This window comes from Spermophilus citellus (genome assembly GCF_964194105.1).
Source record: "Spermophilus citellus genome assembly, chromosome: 9".
Classification (NCBI taxonomy): domain Eukaryota; kingdom Metazoa; phylum Chordata; class Mammalia; order Rodentia; family Sciuridae; genus Spermophilus; species Spermophilus citellus.
In genome coordinates, this window is record NC_138191.1 from 43,538,648 (window position 1) to 43,564,027 (window position 25,380).

Sequence of the window (25,380 nt, forward strand, 5' to 3'; positions counted from 1 at the left end):
TCACTGAGTTGCTTAGCACCTCCCTGTTGCTGGCTTTGAACTCATGGTCCTACTGTCTCAGTCTCCTGAGCTGCTAGGATTACAGGCATGCGCCACCATACCTGACTGGATATTATATATTTTATATGAGAATTTCCATTTGATTTCCTTCTGATGATATAATTGGTGAATAAAATGTGAAAAACATAGGAGTGCAAAAAAAATTAAAATAACCCATAATTACACCATTGTGATTTAGTCTTGCACTCTGTTCCTTTATTCTCGCTTCCTTTTTCTTATAATTAGCTTCATATTATTGATATTTAAAAATCCCGTTTTGACACATATAATGAACTTGAATTATTTTAATAGACATAAATCTATATAGACAGTTGAGTTTGCACTCTGCTTCTTCCTGTGTCTCCTTAGTTCAAATCTTTGCAACATCAAACCAAACACTATCAACATTTAAAGGCCTCATATATGAATTGTAAGATGTTTTCAAAGCATGTTTAAACTTGTTGGTTGCTGGACCAAAGAGGCAAACATCATCTGAAGACCATTTGGGACACATGGTGATATTGTGATTTTTCTAGACATTTTTGAAGTTGAGCAGAACAATTCATTTCTTTGCATTATCTCTTCACTAGGGAAAAAAATCAGGAGTCACAATTCCTTTTTTGAAAGAACAAAGTAGGCGAATAATAATGTGCAGCTGGGTTCAGTGGTATTTATTTATCAGAATACACATTACTTTTGTTTGTTTGTTTGCTTGTTTTTGGTTTTGGTACTGGTAATTGAACCCATGGACACCTAACTACTGAGCCATATCCCCAGTCCTTTTTTTTTTTTTTTGTATTTTATTAGAGACAGGATCTTGCGGAGTTGCTTAAGGAAGGCCTTGCTAAGTTGCTGAGGCTGGCTTTGAACTATGATCCTCCTACTTCAGCTCCCAAGCCACACATATAGTACTTGATACCTGGGGTAGACTCATTTTATTCTTCAACCCTAGAAACTGGTTGAAACCTGGAGCTTTGCATATCTGGTATATTTGGAGAAAGTGGCATAACCACAACTATCAATCAGGCTTTGCTCCAATTCCTTTGCAGTCTTATGCAGAGACTATGCTAAGGTGGTCATCAAGATGCCTAATGGACGAGTATAGATGCTCCAAACATTTATGTACATGGAATGGTATTCCCATAATTATTTACTCCTTTCTTCAGATAACATTTCTTGAACCCCTAATATGTGTCAGACCCAGTTCTAGGGTACAGACCCGTGAATAAAAAACAAGTCCAATCTGGGTCTAGATTCTCATTATGCAGTACTATTATCCTTGGCTAATATACCCAACCATTCTGTTTCACATCTGAAAAAGAGGGAGTTAGATTAAATTATTTTCATGATTTTTTTTTCAGTTATAAAAGAAATGGTTTTGCAATGTTATGACTCAATTTGGCAGACATGCTGCCTATATAAATCCAGGACAGGAGTTCATCAGGCTGCCTCCTCCCAACCTGCCAAATCTCTGACCTCTTAGACTCCTCCACCATCATCTCTTGGCCCACCCTCCCCCCCATCTGTTCCCTGTTCCCAGTAGCACTGGAGGATCTATAATTACTCATGGATGTCACCAATATGTTGTAACAGCTTTGCTTCCCTGATATTCTGGTAGCACCAAATGAGTAAAAGCAGCCAAGGCAGCAATACAATTCCTAGACTAGGTGATACTCCTTAACTGCACACAATGTTTCTCTTTTCTGTCCTCTAATTTGTTACTCATTAACAGTCCTAAGGAGCAGAGCAACTGAAACCTGCATTTGACTAAAATTACCCTGTGGCTTTAAGAATATCATCCAAAGCAAATGGAAAATCATGTATTAATTACTAGGCCATCTTATTTTCCTTTAAATATATGCTTTTAGTTTATTGCTGTAATTAGAGTTAGAGGGGCTTACATACACAAGGAATAGAAAGCCTTTAACATCTCTATTTATCTCAAAATGCACCAGATTGTGCCACTTGGCATTTCATTTTTCATATCTTTGCTGACTCTTCCATCACAATCTCGTAGCTTAAAAACAAAAAACCAAAAATCTCTATCTCTTCCAATTTTGTACTTAATTTTCTATAATTCTTAAAGATACTCAGGACTCCACAAGGTTAAAAAAAATAGAGCAACAGTTAAAAAAAAAAAAGAAAAAGAAAGAAAGAAAGATACTCCCTATGAAGTCTGCCTCTCCCTAAGATAGTCTCAGTTTTTTTTTCTTAATGTAGCAACAATATAGGAAGGATAATAACTAAAATTAGACCTTGCTGTGAAAAATCAATCTGTTCTTAGCACTGCAAATAGTTTAAAAACACACACACACACACACACACACACACACACACACACACACAGACACTTATGCTGTTTTCTTTTTTTCCCTGATATCATAAGAAGAGCCCCATGATGGTAGATGGTAGAAGGAAACTTGTTACCCTCACATGAGTTCTGTGCATACTACTTCTTTGGGGGATATTAATTGATACTTTTTGGCTAATTAAGTTTTGGGAGGCTCTGGCTTAAGTAAAATGGAACTATTTCTTTGCCACAGGCTATCTCAGAGCTTTTAATACACTAATAAGCATTATGGTTCTCCTAGAGGAAATACTGTGAACATTTCCCAAATGTATTTGACCATTATGGGGTTTACTTGTGAAGTGATTTTAATCTAGTAAAATATGCTCATTTTGTATGGGAAGAGACTCTGCTATGGTGGGTCTGATTTTCTCTCAGTTCACAAAGAATATCAACACAGCAAAAGCTTGAACTTCTTTCTCTTTGACTCCTAGCCAATGTTTCCTTCTAAAAGACAAATAATGTCTTTGAAATCCTAACTGATAGGGGGCAGACAGATGAGAGTGATAGGAAATTGAGGTTAAAGAAATAATTCTATAAACTGGGTTCACTGTACTGACCCACACACTCTTTCTTTCCCAAGACACAATTTACCTGCAGTCCTGCTGGCCTAAGTGTACAGGACATGTTACATTCCTCTGCTAACTACCTGTTACCCGCAGGAGAAATATAGGCCTAAAATAATTCTGATAAGAGGAACACAAGTTACCCTGAAGGAAGGGACTTTTGTGATGCTTACACAGACCAGATTGTAAAACTCAGGGAGATAAGGATGTGGTTGGGAGATAACTCCCCCAACCATAAAATCTCTAAGAACAGGTTCCAATTAGAACTAGTCAGCATGGTTTAAGTGACCTAGAGTTATCAGGGCAGTGGGGACTTGAAAGTCTGATGTCATCCTGCTGTCAGTCAAAAGTCAGAAGTGGACCTGGGCGGGACTCTCTGGAAACTTCTCTGGGAACTCCAAAAAAACTGGAGTATAGGAGAGGCATACTGTCCTTCTCCTCTTAAGACGAGACACACTCTTTCCCTTGAGAGTGTCCCCTTTCCCTTTTCCTATCCCTTTAATAAAGACATGTCTGTTATTCTGAGCAACACGTCTAAAATTTTTCTGACTTGATCACAGAATCGGAATTTGAAGGGTGAGGGGGAGGTGTCTTTGTACTACCTCAGTTTCCCAGAAGTCCCCAACCCTATAACATAATGATTTGTCTTTATTTTCTCAAATTATTACCAGCGCAAAATCACTTGTCCTAGACACAGTCACAGCATGATAAGAAAGAGATAAAACAGTAGCTACCTTAATTGTAATACATCTGATTTGGGAAATTGGACCAATAAGGTTTATGAAGCTGCTACATCATGTTTACAACCTGTCTCTCAATATAGTCAATGTTTTTCAAGTGGAATATCAGAAATAAATTCACATGCCAACATAAGTAATTTAAAATATTTCCTTCCCACCTTGGCCTGATTGATTAACTTTGTTTGGATGAAAGTTTCCGACTGATTTTAAAAAACGCAGAAATAACAAATATGAGTTTACATGCAATGTAGTCACTTCTGATTAAACTAATATGCTTAGTTCTAAAAGAACTTACTAAACTGAAATATAGACCTATATTGTAATAGAATCAATATGTCAATTCACAGAATTAAATTACAATGATAAAACCCTCAGCCTTAACCTTTTTCGTTCTTCTATTTGGAGAAAAATTAGGAATGATCTATTTATTGAACCATTGCACATAGATCCCAAAATCTCTTACACTAAATATCAGACAGTGGTTATCATCTCTGAATATGTCAGGAAAATGCCTTTTGTTCCAACTCAGCAAGACCATTGTTGGAATATGCCAACCACTGAATGAAGTCAAAGAATGTGCCTCCTCAGCTTAGACAAAGAAGCTGAGTGCATTCCTGTTTGCATTGTTTGACATATAGATGTGGCTGACTATAATTTCCCATACAAATGCTAGTAGTGGAGGAGTAAATTGTTTTACTTCCTCATTATGTGGTATTTTGCCTAAATATCCCATGTTTCTTAAAAAGGAGACATCTTTTCTTTTTTTTTTAATTGTTGGTCGTTCAAAACATTACATAGTTCTTAATATATCATATTTCACAGTTGATTCAAGTGGGTTATGAACTCTCATTTTTACCCCGTATACAGATTGCTGTATCACATCAGTTACACATCCATTGATTTACATATTGCCATTCTAGTGTCTGATGTATTCTGCTGTCTATCCTATTCTCTACTATCCCCCCTCCCCTCCCCTCCCCTCCCCTCCCCATTTCTCTCTCTACCCCCTCTACTGTAAATCATTTCTTCCACTTGTATTATTCTTCTCTTACCCCTCATTTCCTCTTATATGTAATTTTGTAAAACCCTAAGGATCACCTTCCATTTCCATGCGATTTCCCTTCTCACTCCCTTTCCCTCCCACCTCTCATCCCAAGTTTAATGTTAATCTTCTTCTCAAGCTCTTCGTCCCAACCCTATCCTTGGTAACTCCCCTTATATCAAAGCAGTCATTTGGCATTTGTTTTTTAAGGATTGGCGAGTTTCACTTAGCATAATCCGCTCTAATGCCATCAATTTCCCTCCAAATTCTATGATTTTGTCATTTCTTAATGCAGAGTAATACTCCATTGTGTATACATGCCACATTTTTTTATCCATTCATCTATTGAAGGGCATCTAGGTTGGTTCCACAATCTTGCTATCATGAATTGTGCTGCTATGAACATAGATGTAGCAGTGTCCCTGTAGCATGCTCTTTTTAGGTCTTTAGGGAATAGACCGAGAAGGGGAATAGCTGGATCAAATGGTGGTTCCATTCCCAGCTTTCCAAGAAATCTCCATACTGCTTTCCAAATTGGCTGCACCAATTTGCAGTCCCACCAACAATGAACAAGTGTACCCTTTTCCCCACATCCTCTCCAGCACTTGTTGTTGTTGGACTTCATAATGGCTGCCGATCTTACTGGAGTGAGATGGTATCTTAGGGTGGTTTTGATTTGCATTTCTCTGACTGCTAGTGATGGTGAGCATTTTTTTATGTACTTATTAATTGATTGTATGTCCTCCTCTGAGAAGTGTCTGTTCAGGTCCTTGGTCCATTTGTTGATTGGGTTATTTGTTATCTTATTGTCTAATTTTTTGAGTTCTTTGTATACTCTGGATATTAGGGCTCTATCTGAAGTGTGTGGAGTAACGATTTGTTCCCAGGTGTAGGCTCCCTATTTACCTCTCTTATTGTTTCTTTTGCTGAGAAAAAACTTTTTAGTTTGAGTAAGTCCCATTTGTTGATTCTAGTTGTTAACTCTTGCGCTATGGGTGTCCTATTGAGGAATTTGGAGCCCGACCCCACAGTATGTAGATCATAGCCAACTTTTTCTTCTATCAGACGCAGAGTCTCTGATTTAATATCAAGCTCCTTGATCCATTTTGAGTTAACTTTTGTGCATGGTGAGAGAAAGGGATTCAGTTTCATTTTGATGCAAATGGATTTCCAGTTTTCCCAGCACCATTTGTTGAAGATGATATCCTTCCTCCATTGCATGCTTTTAGCCCCTTTATAAAATATAAGATAGTTGTAGTTTTGTGGATTGGTTACTGTGTCCTCTATTCTGTACCATTGGTCCACTCGCCTGTTTTGGTACCAGTACCATGCTGTTTTTGTTACTATTGCTCTGTAGTATAGTTTGAAGTCTGGTATCGCTATACCGCCTGATTCACACTTCCGCTTAGCATTGTTTTTGCTATTCTGGGTCTTTTATTATTCCATATGAATTTCATGATTGTTTTATCTATTTCTACAAGAAATGCTGTTGGGATTTTGATTGGCATTGCATTGAACTTATAGAGAACTTTTGGTAATATCACCATTTTGATGATGTTAGTTCTGCCTATCCATGAACAGGGTATATTTTTCCATCTTCTAAGGTCTTCTTCTATATCTCTCTTTAGGGTTCTGTAGTTTTCATTGTATAAGTCTTTCACCTCTTTTGTTAGGTTGATTCCCAAGTATTTTATTTTTTGGGGGGATATTGTGAATGGAGTAGTTATCCTCATTTCCATTTCAGAAGATTTATCGCTGATATACAGGAATGCATTTGATTTATGCTTGTTGATTTTATATCCTGCCACTTTGCTGAATTCATTTATTAGCTATAATAGTTTATTTGTAGACCCTTTTGGGTCTGCTAGGTATAGTATCATGTCATCTGCAAATAGTGATAATTTAAGTTCTTCTTTTCCTATTTTTATGCCTTTAATTTCTTTCGTCTGTCTAATTGCTCTGGCCAGTGTTTCGAGGACTATGTTGAACAGAAGTGGTGAGAGAGAGCATCCCTGTCTTGTACCAGATCTTAGAGGGAATGCCTTCAATTTTTCTCCATTCAGAATGATGCTGGCCTGTGGCTTATCATAGATTGCTTTTACAATATTGAGATATGATCCTGTTATCCCTAATTTTTCTAGAGTTTTGAACATAAAGGGATGCTGTACTTTGTCGAATGCTTTTTCTGCATCTATCGAGATGATCATATGGTTCTTATTTTTAAGTCTATTGATGTGGTGAATAACATTTATTGATTTCTGTATATTGAACCAGCCTTGCATCCCAGGGATGAATCCTACTTGATCATGGTGTATAATTTTTTTGATATGTTTTTGAATCTGATTCGCCAGAATTTTATTGAAGATTTTTGCATCTAGGTTCATTAGAGATATTGGTCTGTAGTTTTCTTTCTTTGAAATGTCTTTGTCTGGTTTAGGCATCAGGGTGATGTTGGCCTCGTAGAATGAATTTGGAAGTTCTAACTCTTTTTCTATTTCCTGAAATAGCTTGAAAAGTATTGGTGTTAGTTCCTCTTTAAAGGTTTTGTAAAACTCTGCTGTATACCCATCTGGTCCTGGGCTTTTCTTAGTTGATAATCTTTTGATGGTTTCTTCTATTTCCTCTATTGTTATTGGTCTGTTTAGGTTGTCTATATCCTCCTGACTCAATCTGGGCAGATCATATGACTTAAGAAATTTATCATTGCCTTCACTATCTTCAATTTTATTGGAGTATAAGGCTTCAAAATAATTTCTGTTTATCTTCTGTATTTCTGAAGTGTCTGTTGTGATATTGCCTTTTTCATCCCGTATGCTAGTAATTTGAGTTCTCTCTCTTCTTCTCTTCGTTAGCATGGCTAAAGGTCTGTCGATCTTATTTATTTTTCAAAGAACCAACTCTTAGTTTTATCAATTTTTTCAATTGTTTCTTTTGTTTCGATTTCATTAATTTCAGCTCTGATTTTAATTATTTCTTGCCTTCTACTTCTTTTGCTGTTATTTTGCTCTTCTTTTCTAGGATTTTCAGATGAAGTATGAGATCATTTATTTGTTGGTTTTTTCTTTTTTTAAGGAATGAACTCCAAGCAATGAATTTTCCTCTTAGAACTGCTTTCAATGTGTCCCATAGATTCCGATATGTTGTGTCTGTGTTTTCATTTAACTCTAAGAAGTTTTTAATTTCCTCCTTGATGTCTTCTAAAACCCATTGATCATTCAGTAACCTATTGTTCATTCTCCAAGTGATGCATGATTTTTCCTTCCTTCTTTTATCGTTTATTTTCAGTTTCATTCCATTATGATCAGATAGGATGCATGGTATTATCTCTACTCCTTTATATTCTCTAAGAGTTGCCCTGTGACATAATATATGATCTATTTTTGAGAAGGATCCATGTGCTGCTGAGAAAAAAGTGTAACTGCTTGATGTTGGGTGGTATATTCTATATATGTCAATTAAGTCTCGGTTGTTAATTGTGTTATTGAGTTCTATAGTTCCTTATTTAACTTTTGTTTGGAAGATCTGTCCAGTGGTGAGAGAGGTGTGTTGAACTCTCCCATGATTATTGTATGGTGGTCTATTAGACTCTTGAACTTGAGAAGAGTTTGCTTGACGAACATAGCTGCACCATTGTTTGGGGCATATATATTTATGATTGTTATGTCTTGTTGGTGTATGGTTCCCTTGAGCAGTATGCAGTGTCCCTCTTTATCCCTTTTGATTAACTTTGGCTTCAAATCTATTTTATTTGATATGAGTATGGACACTCCTGCTTGTTTCCGCAGTCCATATGAGTGGTATGATTTTTCCCAACCTTTCACCTTCAGTCTATGTATATCTTTTCCTATCAAATGCGTCTCCTGTAGGCAGCATATTGTTGGGTCTTGTGATCCATTCAACTAGCCTGTGTCTCTTAATTGGTGAGTTTAAGCCATTAACATTTAGGGTTATTATTGAGATATGGTTTGTTCTTCCAGCTATATTTGTTTATTAATGTTACTAAACCTGATTTGTTTTCCTCTTTGATTACTTTCCCCCCTTTACTGTCCTACCTCCCACTGTTGGTTTTCATTGTTATTTTCCATTTCCTCTTCCTGTAATGTTTTGCCAAGGATTTTTTGAAGAGATGGTTTTCTAGCTGCGAATTCTTTTAACTTTTGTTTATCGTGGAAGGTTTCAGTTTCATCTTCCATCCTGAAGCTTAATTTCGCCGGATACACGATTCTTGGTTGGAACCCATTTTCTTTCAGTGTTTGAAATATGTTATTCCAGGATCTTCTAGCTTTCAGAGTCTGTGTTGAGAGATCAGCTGTTATCCTGATTGGTTTACCCCTAAATGTAATCTGCTTCCTTTCTCTTGTAGCTTTTAAAATTCTCTCCTTATTCTGTATGTTGGGCATCTTCATTATAATGTGTCTAGGTGTGGATCTCTTATGATTTTGCACTTTCGGCGTCCTGTAGGCTTCTAGGATTTGGGATTCTGTCTCATTCTTCAAGTCTGGGAAGTTTTCTCATATTATTTCATTGAATAGATTGTGTATTCCTTTGGTTTGGAGCTCTGTGCCTTCCTGTATACCAATGACTCTTAAGTTTGGTCTTTTAATGTTATCCCATATTTCTTGGATGTTCTGCTCATGGTTTCTTAGCAGTCTTGCTGAGCTGTCTATGTTCTTTTCAAGTTGATACTTTGTCTTCATTGTCTGATGTTCTATCTTCTAAGTGATCTACTCTGCTGGTAGTATTGTCAATTGAGGTTTTAAGTTGGTTTATTGCTTCCTGCATTTCTAGGATTTCTATTTGTTTGTTTTTTATTACCTCTATCTCCCTGTGTAATTGATCTTTTACTTCCTGGATTTGTTTATGTAGTTCCCTGTCAAAGTGATCTTTCATTATCTGATTTTGCTGTCTCAAGTCTTCCTTGAGACTCCAGATCATCTGAAGGATGTATATCCTGAACTCTTTTTCTTTTTTTTTTTTATTCTTTAAAAATTTTTATTTGTTCTAATTAGTTATACATGACAATAAAGTTGAGTTGACCTTCATTGCTTGTGGTCCTTTCTTTCCTTGTCTTTTCATACTGCTCGCGTTTCTTTCTGCTTGGTGAAACTGTTGTTTTTGAAATTTTCCCCCTATTTATTTATATTGCTCTTGTATAGTTGGAAAATCTCTCTTGCAGGGCGGGTAGTGGCTGTGCCTCTCCTCTAATTAGGGTGATCTGTCTACCACTCTGGTCGGTTGCAGGTCTGCCCACCCTGCGGGCGCGGGTGGCGGCTCTGCTCTGCCCACACTCCAATTGTGGTGACGTAACTACCACGCCTTCAGGTCGTTGGTCCTGATCCGGATGTGGGCGGCGGCTCTGCTCATCCCCTACTCCAATTGGTGTGATGTGTCTACCACGCTGGCAGGCCTCTAGGCCTGTTCTGCCGGTGGGTCGCAGGTCTGCCTACCTTGCCGGCTTGGGCGGCAGTTCTGCTCAGCCCCCACTCCCAATGGGGGTACCTGACTGCCTCTCCAACGGGTCACTGGGCCTTTTCCGGACACGGGCGGCGGCTCTGCTCCACCCCCACTCCAACCAGTGTGACGTGACTGCCTCGGTGCTAAGTGTCCACCACGCTGGCAGGCTACCGGGCCTGTCCTTCCAGTGGATCGCAGGTCTGCCTACCTTGCAGACTCAGACGGCGGCTCTGCATAGCCCCTACTCCAAATGGGGTGACTTGGCTACCACGCCATCGGGTTGCTGGTCCTGTTCTAGGCATGGGCGGCTACTCTCTTCAGCCCCAGCTGCAGTTGGGGTGTCGTGATACCACGCCGGCGGGTCACTTGGCCTGCTCTGGGTGCAGGCGGCAGCTCCACTCTGCCCCCCTGGCCCCCACAGCACCCAGCAGGACCCGGACCGAGAAGCAGTCACCGCAGGTTCCCCAACCCTGGGCCAAAGCAGCTTCAGGAGCCAGAACCCGGCCTCTCCGATCCCAGCTCAAGCTCCGCAAGGAGCAGGCTCCAAGGAGCAACCCCCGCGGGTTCCCCTGCCCCAGGCGAAAGCAACTCCGGGAGCCAGAGCCCGGCCGCGGCCGCTCCAAGCTCTCCGGTGCACGCTCCGCTGGGAGCAGGCTCAAAGACGCAGTCCCCGCGGGCTCCGCAGCCCCGGGCCAAAACTGTTCCGGGAGTCAGAACACAGCCGCCCCGAGCTCAGCGCAGGCTCCACTTGGAGCTGGCCTCAACACGCAATCTCCGCAGGTTCCCCAGCCCTGGGCCAAAGCAGCCCCTGGAACCAGAATCCGGCCGCTCAGAGCCCGGCGAACGCCTTGCCAGGAGCGAGCCCCTAGGAGTATTCTCCACTGGTTCTCCAGCCCTGAGCCTGAGCGATCTGTCTGAGAGACGCAGGCAAATACCAGCCTGAAATCACCTGTTCCGTAGCTGAATGAGCTGAGATCAGTAGAAAACAGGGATGATTACATCAGCTCTCCAAGATGGCGGCTGCTGTCCTCCTCCATGGTCCAACCGGTGTCGAGAACCGAACTGGACTGCTTCTCTCCTCTGTCTCAAAGCCGGAACTCAGCACTAAGCACGGCCATTGCACCACTGGCAGGAGCCCCCAGAATCCGCATTGCTGCACCCCCGCTCAGGCACCTCGCCGCTTCCCAGCGAGCGCCGCAGACTCCAGCTGCGGGGCGAGACCCTCCGTGCGGAGAAATCGCCCGCGTCCGAGCCCCCGTAGCCGAACCTCGCGCGATGGAAATCCGTCCACTAGATTCTGGAGCACCTCAATTTCACTGGAAATTCCCAACAAGATAGCCTTCAGCTGTTTCACCTAGTCTTTCTCCCGCACAGTGACGTGGCGCACTGGGGTGATGCACTCCCTTCGCCGCCATCTTCCTCCCCCCTCGACATCTTTTCTTTAATGACCTACTAGCTTTAAAAAACTTTTGGCATGGGGGAATTAAGGATAAAGAGACAAATTCTTAAACTGGGTTGTTTTCCTGCATGTTAATGAAGTTTATAATTTAAATAAAGGAATTATTAGACACATTCTCTGCTTAAAATGGTGGAAACCTCAAAGGAAAATAAGCTGCTTATGCATATATTCTCTTTACAATTCAACAACATTTCAAGTTTTTAAAAAATATGTTCCAAATCAGAATAGCACTCGGTTGTCCACTTAAAATGGGTGCATACCATAAATCTTTATTCTAAATGTTTCCACCAGGCTAAGTAAAAATGCTTTTTTGAAAAAATTAAGGTTGCTAAGTTTTTCATTTACATATTCTTATGTCATTCTCCCTTCAAAAGAAGGGCTTCATTTTCCCTTTAAAAGAAGAGTAAATTAGAATTTTGTGGCTGAATGGTTAAATATTGATTTAGCTTGGGAAAAAAATACCAGGGAGGTAGGATCATTGACTATGAACTTACAAAATTGTATTATATGCAAGAGGCAACACACTTTTCACTGTAGTTTCAGACAAGACAATGTAGACCAGTGTGTGAAAGTTGAAAAGAAAAATATATCGACCTCACATGAAGGACAAGTTGTCTTAAAATTAACTAATCATTGGTCATTTCCAAGTTTATCCACTAATATCAGTGATTTGTTTTAGTTCACAATGAAGCTACTGTATTAATTAAATAGAGTGGCAGATATTTAAATTTATGGAAAAGTATATTTATTATGGAGAAAAGTTAATATTTAAAAAATTCAGTTCATTTACTTTTCTGTTTCCTCAGAAAATAAGAAACAATCACTGTAATTTGATTTCAGCAGTAAATACAAGAAGACATAAAAATGAAATAAGTTAGAATACTGTTATGGTTTAGATGTGAGGTGTCCCTAAAATCTCACATATGAGATAATGCAAGAAGGTTTAGAGGTGAAATGATTAGATAATGAGAGCCTTAACCTGATCAGTGCAATTATTCCCTAATAGGGATTAACTGGGTAGTAACTGTAGGCAGACAGGGTGTGGCTGGAGGAGGTGAGTCCCTGGGGGTTTGCCCTTGGGATTTATATTTTGTCTTTCTTGAGTGTAGTTCTCACTCTGCTTCCTGGTACCGTGTTCAAAGCCCCACTTCCTTCAGCCACACATTTCTTTTTTTCTTTTAACATTTTATTTTTTAGTTTTAGGCAGACATAATATATTTATTTCATTTTTTTAAAATGTGATGCTGAGGTTTGAACCGATTGCACTCGACCACTGAGCCACAACCCTAGTCCCCAGCCACTCATTTCTGCCATTATGTTCTGCCTCACCGAAGGCTCCAGAGAATGGAGCTGGTTCTCTATTGGACAGAGACCTATGAAACTGTGAGTCCCCAAATAAACTTTTCCTCCTCTAATTGTTCTTGTCAGGGCTTTTGGTCACAGCAGGGGAAAATCCAACTAAAACAAGTGCAGATGAACACCCCACAACCTGGTGTAATGAAATCCGGAGCAGCCAAGGTCATGTTGAGTGCAACTCCCAGAACATTTCAGGAAGGGTAGAGCCATAGGATTTATTGACTCCTTGTATCTGTTTAAGGATGGCTCCTTTGGGAATACTCTGGGACTCCTATATCTACTAAGACCATTTCAGAGTGACTGGTGCCAGACTGAGTCATCTACGGAAAGTACAACTTTTGGAGTTAGCAACCCTATTTTGTCACTTCATTATATGAATGATGTAAGAAAAGAAAACTCCAGTCCGAATGGCAGCTATTAAGAATACAAACAACGGGCTGGGGATGTGGCTCAAGCGGTAGCGCGCTCGCCTGGCATGCGTGCGGCCCGGGTTCGATCCTCAGCACCACATACCAACAAAGATGTTGTGTCCGCCGAGAACTAAAAAATAAATATTAAAAATTCTCTCTCACTCTCTCTCTCTCTCCTCTCTCACTCTCTCTTTAAAAAAAAAAAGAATACAAACAACAATAAGTGTTGGCAAGGATGTGGGGGGAAAGGCACACTCAGACATTGCTGGTCGGACTGCAAAATGGTGCAGCCAATATGAAAAGCAGTATGGAGATTCTTTGGAAAAATTGGAATGGAACCACCATTTGGCTCAGCTATCCCACTGCTTGCACTATACCCAAAGGACTTAAAAACAGCATACTACAGGGACACAGGGACACAGCCACATCAATGTTTATTGCAGCTCATTTCATAATAGCTAAACTGTGGAACCAACCTACATGCCCTTCAGTAGATGAATGGATAAAGAAAATGTGTTCTATATACACAGTGAAATATTACTCAGCATAAAAGAGAATAAAATCATAGTATTTGCAGGTAAATGGATGGAGTTGGAGAAGATAATGCTCAGTAAAGATAGCCAATCCCCAAAAAAACCAAATGCTGAATGTTTTCTCTGATACAAGGATGCTAATTCATAATGGGGATGGGAGGAGCAGCATGGGAGGAATAGGAGAACTTTAGATAGGGCAAAGGAGAGGGAGGAAAGGGAGGGGTCATGGCGGTAGGAAAGACAGTGGAGTGAAACAGACAACACTACCCCAAGTACATGCATGAAAACATGAATAGTGTGACTACTTTGTGGACAATGAGAGAAATGAAAAATTGTGCTCTATTTGTGTAATATGAATTGAATTGCGTTCTACTGTCATATATAACAAATTAGAATAAATTTTTTAAAAAAGAAAATCATGAAGTATCTCTGGTTCTCAGTTTTCTCATCTGTAAAACAGGGTTAAACACCACCTGTTTCATAAATCTCTTGTAAGAATTAGAGTAAATAAAGTACCTGAAAGAGTTTTGTAAACAGAGAGCTAGACAAATGTAAAAGATTATTATTGCATATTAATGGAGAATATTAGAATTACCTGAACTCATTCCACTCTCTTTTGATTTCCTGCAGCTTCTCAGACTATTTCTCAATTTCCTTCAGAAATTACCTTTTAAATAAATGACAGTATTCCAGAGGGTTCTGTGAATGTTCTATAAATGACCACAGTCATTTACAAATAGAATGGCCTAAAACCCCACATTATCAATGTCACCCATTCCTCAAACTTCAACCACCACAGGTAAGGTCATAAATTCCAAACCTAATTCAAACTGCTTTCTAGGGCACTAGAACAGCAATTTAAAAAGTCCTTAACTGGACTCTCCACTTGGATTTCTATTACTTGAAACGGCATGACATGAATAATCAGCTAAACCACCAATTACCTGAAACCTTATTCTAGTATTTACTCCCTATGTTATGGCTCACTGTCCAGTCAATTAATTAAGAAGTCTTTCCCTCAGTTCTTCTCTAGAATCTGACTGGTCACCACATCCCACTGACTTATAAGCAGATCTCAAACCATTGCCATGAGTTGGCTTCCATGGAATTTGGAGAGCTTTTCTGGATGCTCTGCTTAAGCATCATGGCTTGGCATTTTAGTTGCCCCTCATTTATGCAATGCTACATCTCTCTAGGATGCACAGACACCCGAATAGCCTCTATCACCATTGCCTTGAAATGTTTCTGACCTGAACTCAACTGATATGTGTGAATCCATATAATTTTAGGTTTCTTACGACATGTGCTACTCGGAGGGCAAGATGTGGGTATCCTTTAGAAATTTATAGAGATGGTGATGGTCCATAGGGAGAAGACAGGAAGACATCTCCCAGGACTTTAAACCCCAATTCCTAACTATTTGGATTTCCTTAACATGCTGTGCTGTTTTCATGCATCATTTGTCTGCCTGGAACATCGCTTCTGCTCTGGCTACTTGGCAAACTAAAGCACATATTTCAAGATACTGTATAAATCTCTTATCCTCATCAAAAATTTTACTAACCTTCCTACATAAAATTTGTAGCTCCTTCTCTGAGACCATAGTGCTTTAAGCATTCACATGGTATTGTGGTTTAGGTAGAGTTTTAATGTGTCCACAGAGGTTGATGTGTTGAAATTTAACCTCCATTGTGAGACATTAAGAAGCTGGAAACAATCCAACTATGGTGTTCAGAGATGAGGTTTTTGGAAGTAATTAGGATTGGACAAGGTTATCAGGGTAGATCTCTCATGATTGAATATGAAGAGGGAGGGCAACCTGAAAAGATACATACTTCCTTTCTTTCACCACCTGATGTCCTGGGCTGTCTCAGGACTTTGCTAGCCAGGCAATCACCAAATGTGGTCCCTTGCACCTCCAGGACTGTGAGATAAACCTGTTTTATTTATAAAGTTACCAGCTTCAAGATTTGTTATAGAAATGAAAAACAGAATAACATGTGAAAACTACTTAAACCATGTTGTCATCATTTTTTTTTCTTTTTATACAAGTCTTTGCATCTTCTGGATATGAGCTCCTGGAGGGCAGAGACTATGCCTCACGCATCTCTGTGTGTCCTCTGTCTAACCCACACTGTCCCAGGTGGAGGATAAGTGTCTACTGATAACAGAAAGAAGGAAGATGTTCCTAAAGCAAAATCTGTTCAGTGGCAGGAGAGCTCCGCTTCAATAATGAGGAGTAATTGAGAAAGAATGGCTAAGGGCCAGGCACAATGTTTAAAAGTGTCTTGTGGGATTGCCTCTTAAACAAGAGGTGGAAAGTAAATATTTTGGTAGATTTATTCAAGTTGTCGAAAGACACTTAGAGAACTTGCAGGAAAACTGATAAGCCTCTGTAGTTTGTAAATCACTTGTGCATTACATGATTTTGCCAAAGCTATGAAAAATGCACTATCACTTTTATGCTTTTAATCTTCCCAAATGCTCTTGCTTACCTGATGCTCCCTGTTTTTGCTCTAACCACCTGGAAGCTTTGCTTCAAGAAAGTGAACTCCACCTTTTCCTAATTATTTCCAAGACGTTCAAACAGTAAAGGTTTATAAATGAAAGTGCTGCTTTTCTAGTGGGGAGGGGAGCTTTCTCTCTCCAGTACCCAGGCAGGGTAGCTTTGTCCCTGGCTCTTTCATGACCCTGTGATTAGGCAAAGGAGAGTGTGGTTCTGAGCCAGGCAGAGGTGAAGTGAAAATGGCATCAAAGACATTTCCTGAAGGGAGGCTGTGCGATAATGCTCCCAGGCTCCTCTCCTGAGGTAAGCAATGGAGGTAAAAAGGCAAAAAGATTCTGCAGCAGATTCCCCTTATCTGAGGGCATCATGTTCCAAGAACCCCAGTGGATACCTGGAGTAGTAGAGAGTACAAACCCCATATATACTATGTTTTTTTCCTCCCAGTTTTTCCTATATATCTATACCTGTAATAAAGTTGAATTTATATATTAGGCACAGTGAGTGATTGACAGCAATAAATAATAGTAAAATAAAATCATTGTAATAATATTCTGTAATAAAATTTATTTAAGACTTATGAATTGTTATTTCTGGAATTTTCCAGTTAGTATTTTTGGACATGAGTGACTGAAACAGCAGATACTAAACACTAAACCGTGGATAAAGTTTGGTGGTCTGTATTTACTATTTGGAAAACTGTACAGGAGCCTGAGTAGGTACTGAAGTAGAGAAGAAATGGAAAAAGTTACTGATAACTATCTTTATGAATATAAAGATAGCAAGTAAAAGAGATGTTGATTTGAGTTTTCTAGGCCATTGGGAAAATTTCTTTCAATTCTCATAAAGTTTTTGTTAAACCAGAATTTCTATTTTCTTATGTCTGAAACCAATAAGTCGGTACATTGCTGATAAGATATCATAAAAATAAATAAGCATATTGCCAAACGTTCATTTATCTTTCAGATGTAAGAACTATTAAAATAAATATCATTACTTCCTTGAACTGTTCACCTCAAAGAAAACATAAAGAATGCTGAATATACATTCTAATAAAATCTATGCATCTGACAAATAAAATGTTCAACTTTTTAATTAATTTATGGAACCCTTAGATGGAAACAAAATAACTAAAAAAATCACAGCATCCAATTATGTAACTAAGAAACATTTGGATGTTATTTGTACTTACAGCTTTTAAATTTAACCCCATGTCTGTATGAAAAGATGTTCAGAACAAACATCTACTCTCTTCATTTCTTCTCTCACCCTTCATCTGAGTAGATTTTATTTATGCACTAGACGACCTTTTTGGCCATTAGAACCATCTTGCTTCAGCAGTTAATTAACACAAGTACCATAATTTAATACAGTTAATGCTACTTGATGCCCTTTAATGTACCTTCCATTAGTGATATTATTGTAGTATTACCCTGTAAATTAAAATGAGATCAAGACTAAGAGAGCTGCTCTTTAATTAAGGTACTGGCACACTGCACTCTTCTATTATTCACTAGAGAAAATCACCCTGATTTACTGAAGCAGGACATCCATAAGTCAGAATTAGCCCATGAAGATTATTAGGTTTATTGAACAATGTAAGTACTACGGAGTCGCTGAGATTGCCAATAGCCATGTTTCCTCTTTCCCTCCATTATCAAAATAAATACACAATGAGAAGGAGTAAATGAAAGCAAAATAAGTATAGCAAAAGAGGAATAAATTACTTATGATGAGATTATGATTTTTGTAACTAGTAAAATAGGTATCACATGTATTACATACTGAAAAGAACATAAATGTCACATTAGTCTAATGACAATCAAAATATAATTTTCACACCAAATGACACCAGTCAGTATAAAGTAAACACATGCACAGAAAATGTAGAGAATTGGAATTCACAGCCACTTTAAACAAAGATATCTAATTATTTTTGTTTCATAGTTTAATATTTCAAGATGAAACATTTTGTATTCTTTTATTCTATGAATGTTTCCATCTGGACTACGTTCCACTATTTAAAAACGAAGAGCACGAGGAAAAGACTAACATTAAACAGAGACGAGTGGTGGGAGGGAAAGGGAGAGAGAAGGGAAACTGTATGGAAATGGAAGGAGACCCTCATTGTTACACATAATTACATACAAGAGATGGTGAGGGGAAAGGGGAAAAAAGGGAGAGAATTGAACAACAGCTGATGGGGTAGAGAGGGAAGAGGGGAGGGAAGGGGAGGGGGATAGTAGGGGATAGGAAAGGTAGCAGAATACAACAGTCACTAATGTGGCATTATGGAAAAATGTGGATGTGTAACCGATGTGATTCTGCAACTTGTATTTGGGGTAAAAATGGGAGTTCATAACCCACTTGAATCAAATGTATGAAAGATGATATGTCATGAGTTATGTAATGTTTTGAACAACCAATAAAAAAATAAATAAATAAAATAAAACTAATTATTTGGGAAAAAATAAAAAAAATAATAAAAACGACTCATATCAATTTCCACATTTTGGTTTTCAAAGTAACAAGTAGAAAAATATCATTATCTTTATCAGATACAGATGTGTAGGTAGAGGCATGTAAAATGTTGCCATCATTTCATGGGATGTTGGGGTGGGTAAATGAAACAAAGACCTCAGTTATAATTTTGGAAATATATATGTATGATTGTTTTGGAAAATAATATTTAGAACTTTCTTTTCAAATCATCAATCAATATTCAAACCTCTATAGGAGATTTGTTATATAGGAGAAAGACCATCTAGGCCGTTAATCCTACTGAAATTTTCAAAGGTAAAATAATTAGTGTCTCTGCTGAAAGGCCTATGAACCAGGCTATTGCTCAGTATTTCCCTTTAGTGGCTCTATCATGAGCAGATCTTCCTTATATAACTTGAAAGCTGGAGACACAACGGAGCCATCAGGCTTTGCTTCTTTGGTCCCTCCCCTAAGACTAAAAATACTCCAGCCATCTGGTGCCTAGTGCAGTACATGCCAGCATTGGTTCCGCCCTGAGGAATCTGGACAGAGTGTGCAGGTGAAAGAGTGGACCTCATGGAAGGGGCTCACCTCTACTGGACCTTTCTGTTTTGCCCAGCTGCTTCTCACTAGCTTACAGTTGACTGGTGAACAGGAAAAGACAGTGGAGGTGAGTCCCAGAGAAGGGAGGAGGGCTCCTGCAAATTCCCCAGAGTCACAGAAATGCAGGTGAAAGGATGGTAGGAAGACAAAAGAAAATGATAAACTTGGAGGGATTCTGAAATTTCCAACATGCCACCTTCAGATGGCCTATCTGACCCCAGTGGAGAAGGCATAAAAATGTCTTTACTTTTAAAACGTATTTTATATTTTTCTTTGATCTGATTGTTTCTTCTAAACAATTGATTCTTTTAAACAATCAGATGAAAGATAAATGGATACCCAGTGCCAAAAATAAGCTCCAACAATGGTGTTTCCCAGCCACAAGATTTCTTAAGATTGCCTTCTTGACAAGTGGAAGGGCAAGTGTTTGGAGGAAGTTGGGCTATAGCAACTTGGACTCAGATTAAGGATTTCTCAAACTGTAGGAAACTGACCTATATAAATATACCTAGCAATGTAGATCATACTAGGATTCAAATCCAAATTATTAATTTTGACCTTTAATCTTATAGATGAATCGAATACTTACTACTTGATTTAGATATACTATTGTTAATAATATCAACATCAATTATTTTCATATATGTCCTCCAGAATAAGATACTATAAATTAATAATTTTTGCTAAAATGTTCCTAAGCATAATAATGGCTGCATTTTATTATAAACAGCAAACTCATGTTCAAGGCAACAGCTCCCTATCATACTGTCATAGTTCCCTGCTAATACATGAACTGCTCTCTATACCCTGGAACCTGCAAGCTTGAAATACAAATGTATCAGGGCATATATCTCTCAAAAATATTTGGCTTTAAAGAAACTTTCATCATCCATCACCAAGACCTTAGTTAAAAGTTTAAAATAAGGTTCCATAGTTACAGTTTCTTTCTTCCTTGAGGAACAGAGTTCCTGCTACTTCTCCACAGCTAAGATCCTGATACCACTCTGAGAGGTTGTGCCCATCACTCTAGTCTGGGTACCCACTAAGGCCCTTTCCTTAGCAGCAGAGACTTCTTCCTCATTCTAGCATTACACAAGGTAAGTCTCCGAAAGCCAGATCTCAACACTTGTCCAGTTTCCGAGGACTGGGCTGCCCTAAGGGATGCCAGGAACCAGTAAATTGAATGAATCCTGTGTAAATTTTATGATTATTTAATTAAACCAACATGACAGAGGTACCGCTTCTATTGTTATCCTCATATATTATGACTTCAAGCTCTCTTGGCATTTTTTTGGAGTAATTATAGCTTTACTTGCCTTTCCTTTATTTCCATTTTTATGAATTATATTCTTACCTTCCGTTTTCTCCACTCACTACCCTAGGCTTCCACTTTCATTAGTTGGCTATTTTGATACGATGCCACACTTGCAAAGCTGGTTGGGAATATCTATGTTGGTAGTCCTGGTTCTCATTATTCAAATTTGTCATTGAAACAACTTCAAAATTCTTGGAAACTTCATTATGTTTCTAATATATTGTCAAAAACAAAGACAGACATTTTTATTTGTTCTAAACAGTGACCATTAGTATTGCAACCCTGGTCCTTCTGTGATTGATATACAAAATGAAGGGCACCAATTCAAGTTCATATTTTAAATGTGGCACATCATTTCAATACAAAAGCACATCCAAAAACCTAAGAAGTAGAACTTGTCCCTGCTTAACAGATGCTTTATTTCCTAGATGCTTATGGTTCTGATTTAATAAATGTAAAGAAATATAGCTTTCATTTCCAGATTTTTTTGGTCCAATATAACAAATATGAACAGATTGATGTACTGTGAGTTACAATCCTCCTTGCATGTAAAATTACAAGATCTATTTCTTGTTTTTCAGTCCCTTATAGGACAATAGAATTTAATCCCTAAATTTTAATTGCCTTAATGACAAAAACTAAAAACCTCCTGACTTAGGGAGTTTCTTTGTCTTAAGTAAGATACCCCCTCTTTTTGTTTTGTTTTGTTTTGTTTTCATTTGAATTCTTAAGAATCCCACTAGGCTGGGCTGGGTCAGTAGCTCAGTGGCAGAGCACTTGCCTAGCATCTGTGAGGCACTGGGTTGGATCCCTAGCACCATATAAATATAAACAAACAAAATAAAGCCATGTTGCTCATCTACAACTACAAAATAAATAAATAAATAATAATCCCACCAGGCCCACCAGGTTTCACAGCAGCATGTCTGAGATTACAAATTACGGCTGAGTCCAAAGGATCTCAAATACCTTGAGAATGTACCAGCACACTGGTATTCCTGAGAAAATGTTGCAGCAGAAATTGACAAATGCCATCTTAGGAACTGCAGCCTCAACACACTGGTGATTCCTTTGGACACACCCATTCCCAATTGAGGCAGACATTCTCTTACCTTCCTCGCACCTTTATGTCTGAGATGGCGTAAAAGTAGCGTGCCAGGTGTAGCTCATCTACAAATATTTCCCCAACAGCTGGCCTCAGCAGCCTTATCCTCAGGTCTGTGACTGTGAAGAAGTCTCTGAGTTTCTTGGTGGTATCCAGCTGTCCGTAGAGGGAAGCCATATTCCGTAGCCGAGGTCCAGCAAAAAATGCGAACCTGTCTTTGATTTCGAAGTGGATTATTTTGCTATTCGTTGTATACCCCGTGGAGTACTCTTCTGTGCAAATGATTTCCAAGACGGTGTGTTGTGATAAATCCTTCACAGATTTGGGGTCCATGTGAAAAGCATCCAAGCAGTCTGTGGCATAGTACTGATAGGGTTGCCATGTTCGTCCATAGTCGAGAGATTTCTCCAGGATCATTTGATCTGGACGCCCCGATTCAAAGGTAATAACTATGTTGTCTGTGAGCTCAATGGTTTTACTCCAAGACAGAGTGATGTTAACTTGGAGAGGCTTGGGGTACTCTTTCCAAGTAGCAGACTGCCAAAATGTGGAGGGGTGTCTTCCTTCAAAGTCAAACATCAGCTCAGGAGGGTGTGCCAGCTCAGGGGTGCTTGCATCGCACTCATTATTGCACATGTAGGGATTGCCCTGTGGAGGAAGAATAAGAGGTGCCACATTAAAACACGGGGTCAACTCAGGTCTTGCCATGTTGCTGTTGCTAAGAGGCATGAAAAGAAAAACATTCTCAATAATCATTTTTATTTGTTTTAAACAGATTATCCTCTATAATAGTTTTTTTAAGAAAAAAACAAAACACAATAAATATGATAATTTTCTAGTCTTGTTTCCTTCTATGGACTTTAACAGTTTTTTATCCCATATGTGTTAGATCACAGAAACACTAAGACACAGAGCAACCGTCTAACAGCTCAGTACCTCTGCTCCCTCTTAGAAAGATGTTATGGAAGAGCAAGGGAAATTCCCCCTGCCTCAAGGACATTGCTTAAGAGCATAGTTCCTTAAAAAGTCATTTTCAAGCAAGATTTTAGAACTATCCATGAACCATAAATCCATGTCCTGCTTGAGAAGCAATGCCCCCATGCAATGTTCAGTTTCTCTCAGCTTTGCCTCCTATCCATCATACTTAACAGGGTCTCTGCTTCATAAAGTCTGGTTTTAAAACATTTACTTTATTCACCACAAATCATTAAAATGTGGTACACTGCAGGCTCTGGGGCTTGGTCCAAACATCTGCCATCCTATTAGCTAGAGATAAGAGGATTGCTCAGGAAAGACTTGGGGTTGGGGGTGTGTTCCAAGAAAACCTGCTATAATCATCCCTCAGTGTTCATGAGGGACCAGTTCCAGAACCCTCATTGACACCAAAATCTGCAGATGCTCAAGTGCCTTGTATAAAATGCCAGAGTATTTTCATATCACCTACACGTATCCCCCCACATACTTTAAATCACCTCTAGATTACTTATAATACCTAACATAATGCAAATGCTATGTAAATAGTTGTTGTTCTCATTGCTTAGGGAATATTGATGGGAAAAAAAAATCTGTACATGTTCAGTACAGAAACAGATATCAGAGGCCTAACCACATAGTGCAGGAATGAGATGGGGTGAACCATGCTCAAACATGGAGCACTGGGGAGACTGAGGATCTGGGAAATGGTGAAGGCCGCAGTAGCATGTACCCACATGTCACCTCATTGGCCTGAATTAACACAGTTATCAGCACACAGCAAATTTAGATTTGTTTGGGACCTTTCTGAATTTTGTTTTTTCAATACTTCCAACCCATGGTTGGTTGAATCTGTGGAATGCAAAACCCTACGTTGTGGAGGGCCAACTGTATAAATAGGACGGTGTTGCAAACCAAACTCTGCGGAAGCCCATAGCAGCACTCCATCGATGTTAATTACTATTATCATTATTCTCCTTCTGTCAAAGGCTACTTCCCTTTCAATCCAAACAAGTAACTGGAACTAAACCTTATTATATCACTGTCACAGTGTTATTGTAATAACACTGCTTGTGCTACACTAAGTGGCTGCTTGTGGCTTTCATCAGGGGATCCTATGGAGAACGACTGGCTCCCCATTTTTATTTATGTTATTTTAAAAAATAACAAATAGAATTATTTGGAAGCCACTACTCAGGTCCAGTAGTCCCTCCTTATCCCCAGGGGATATTTTCCTAACCCCTCAGTGAAAGCTCGAAAACACAGATAGTACTGAATCCTCTAAGTATATCTTTTTCCTATACATACTTACCTATAATAAACAGTAATTTATAAATTAGACACAGTGAAAGATCAACAACAATAATTCATAATAAAATAGAACAATTATAACAATACATGGTAACAAAGTTTATGTAAATGTGGTCTCTCTCAAGATGTTTTATTATACTCATCCTTTTTGTGGTGATGTGAGATGACACAATGTGAGGAGAGGAAGTGTGTGAATAGTAACCACACACCTTGTCATTGTGACAAGGTGTGTGGTTACTATGCCCGGGCACCTGGACACAGCACTATAATATCAGGCAGTTGATCTGATAACTCAGACCTTGGCTAAATGACAAATGAGCATGTAGTGGAAATAACACAGGTTCTCTAGGCAAAGGGATGATTCATGGCCGGGGTGGGATGGAGCAGGATGGCAAGAGATTTCATCACATTACTCTGAATAGTGCATAATTTAAGACTCATAAGTTATTTATTCCTGGAATTTCCCATTTAATATTTTTGGACCCTAGTTGACCATGGATAAATGAAACCATGGAAAGAGGAACTATGGATAAGAAGGAATGACTCTCTCTTGCCCTGTACCAGGTGATCCTGCGTATGGATGGGTAAAAGAATCTACCCTTTGACATTGTCCTTAGACTGTCTCTGACAATTACAATTAGATGTCCTTTTGTCTTCTTCATGAACTTGGAACTTTTTTCATACCTGTTGGATGCATGAGATGAGTCTCAAATAATGAATATACACTTTCGGTATCGATGCTCAGTTACCTGCTGACTCCTATGAAATACAAGATGAACATTGGAGAATTGCTTTGGCCTCCCTAGAGGCAACTCTCTCCTACCTAGTCAGCTAATACTCTCAGTCTCTTTTTCCCATTAATGCAATTGGATCTTAAAGTTGGCAACAGGTCTGGGAGACTCAAGTATAATTGAGATGAGGCAGGAGAAAGGGGAGAAGGTATATTATTTGAAGAACAGAACTGTTTTAAAAATATACTCAAGAAATCAGTGATAATGAAAATGTTTCTGTACTTCTCTCTCAAATTTCAATTTCCTATTCCTGATCCCAGCGTCTGTGACACTATTTATAGGTATCCCCTTCAAAATGAGCCAAGGGGGTGGGGATAAGTTTCTGTTCCAGGTGGAATAAATCACCAAATTTA

The 25,380-nt window shown here is 39.0% G+C and overlaps 1 protein-coding gene across 5 annotated transcripts in view; it reads right to left on the reverse strand.

The window, feature by feature from the left end:
• NTNG1 (netrin G1) overlaps window positions 1-25,380 on the reverse strand; it is a 343,409-nt gene that overhangs the window by 152,527 nt on the left and 165,502 nt on the right. For all 5 annotated transcript variants that reach the window (XM_081306139.1, XM_081306138.1, XM_081306136.1 and 2 more), the window contains exon 2: window positions 21,961-22,601. In XM_081306139.1, coding sequence (XP_081162265.1) covers window positions 21,961-22,601 — 641 coding nt within the window. The remainder of the gene's footprint in view (window positions 1-21,960; window positions 22,602-25,380) is intronic.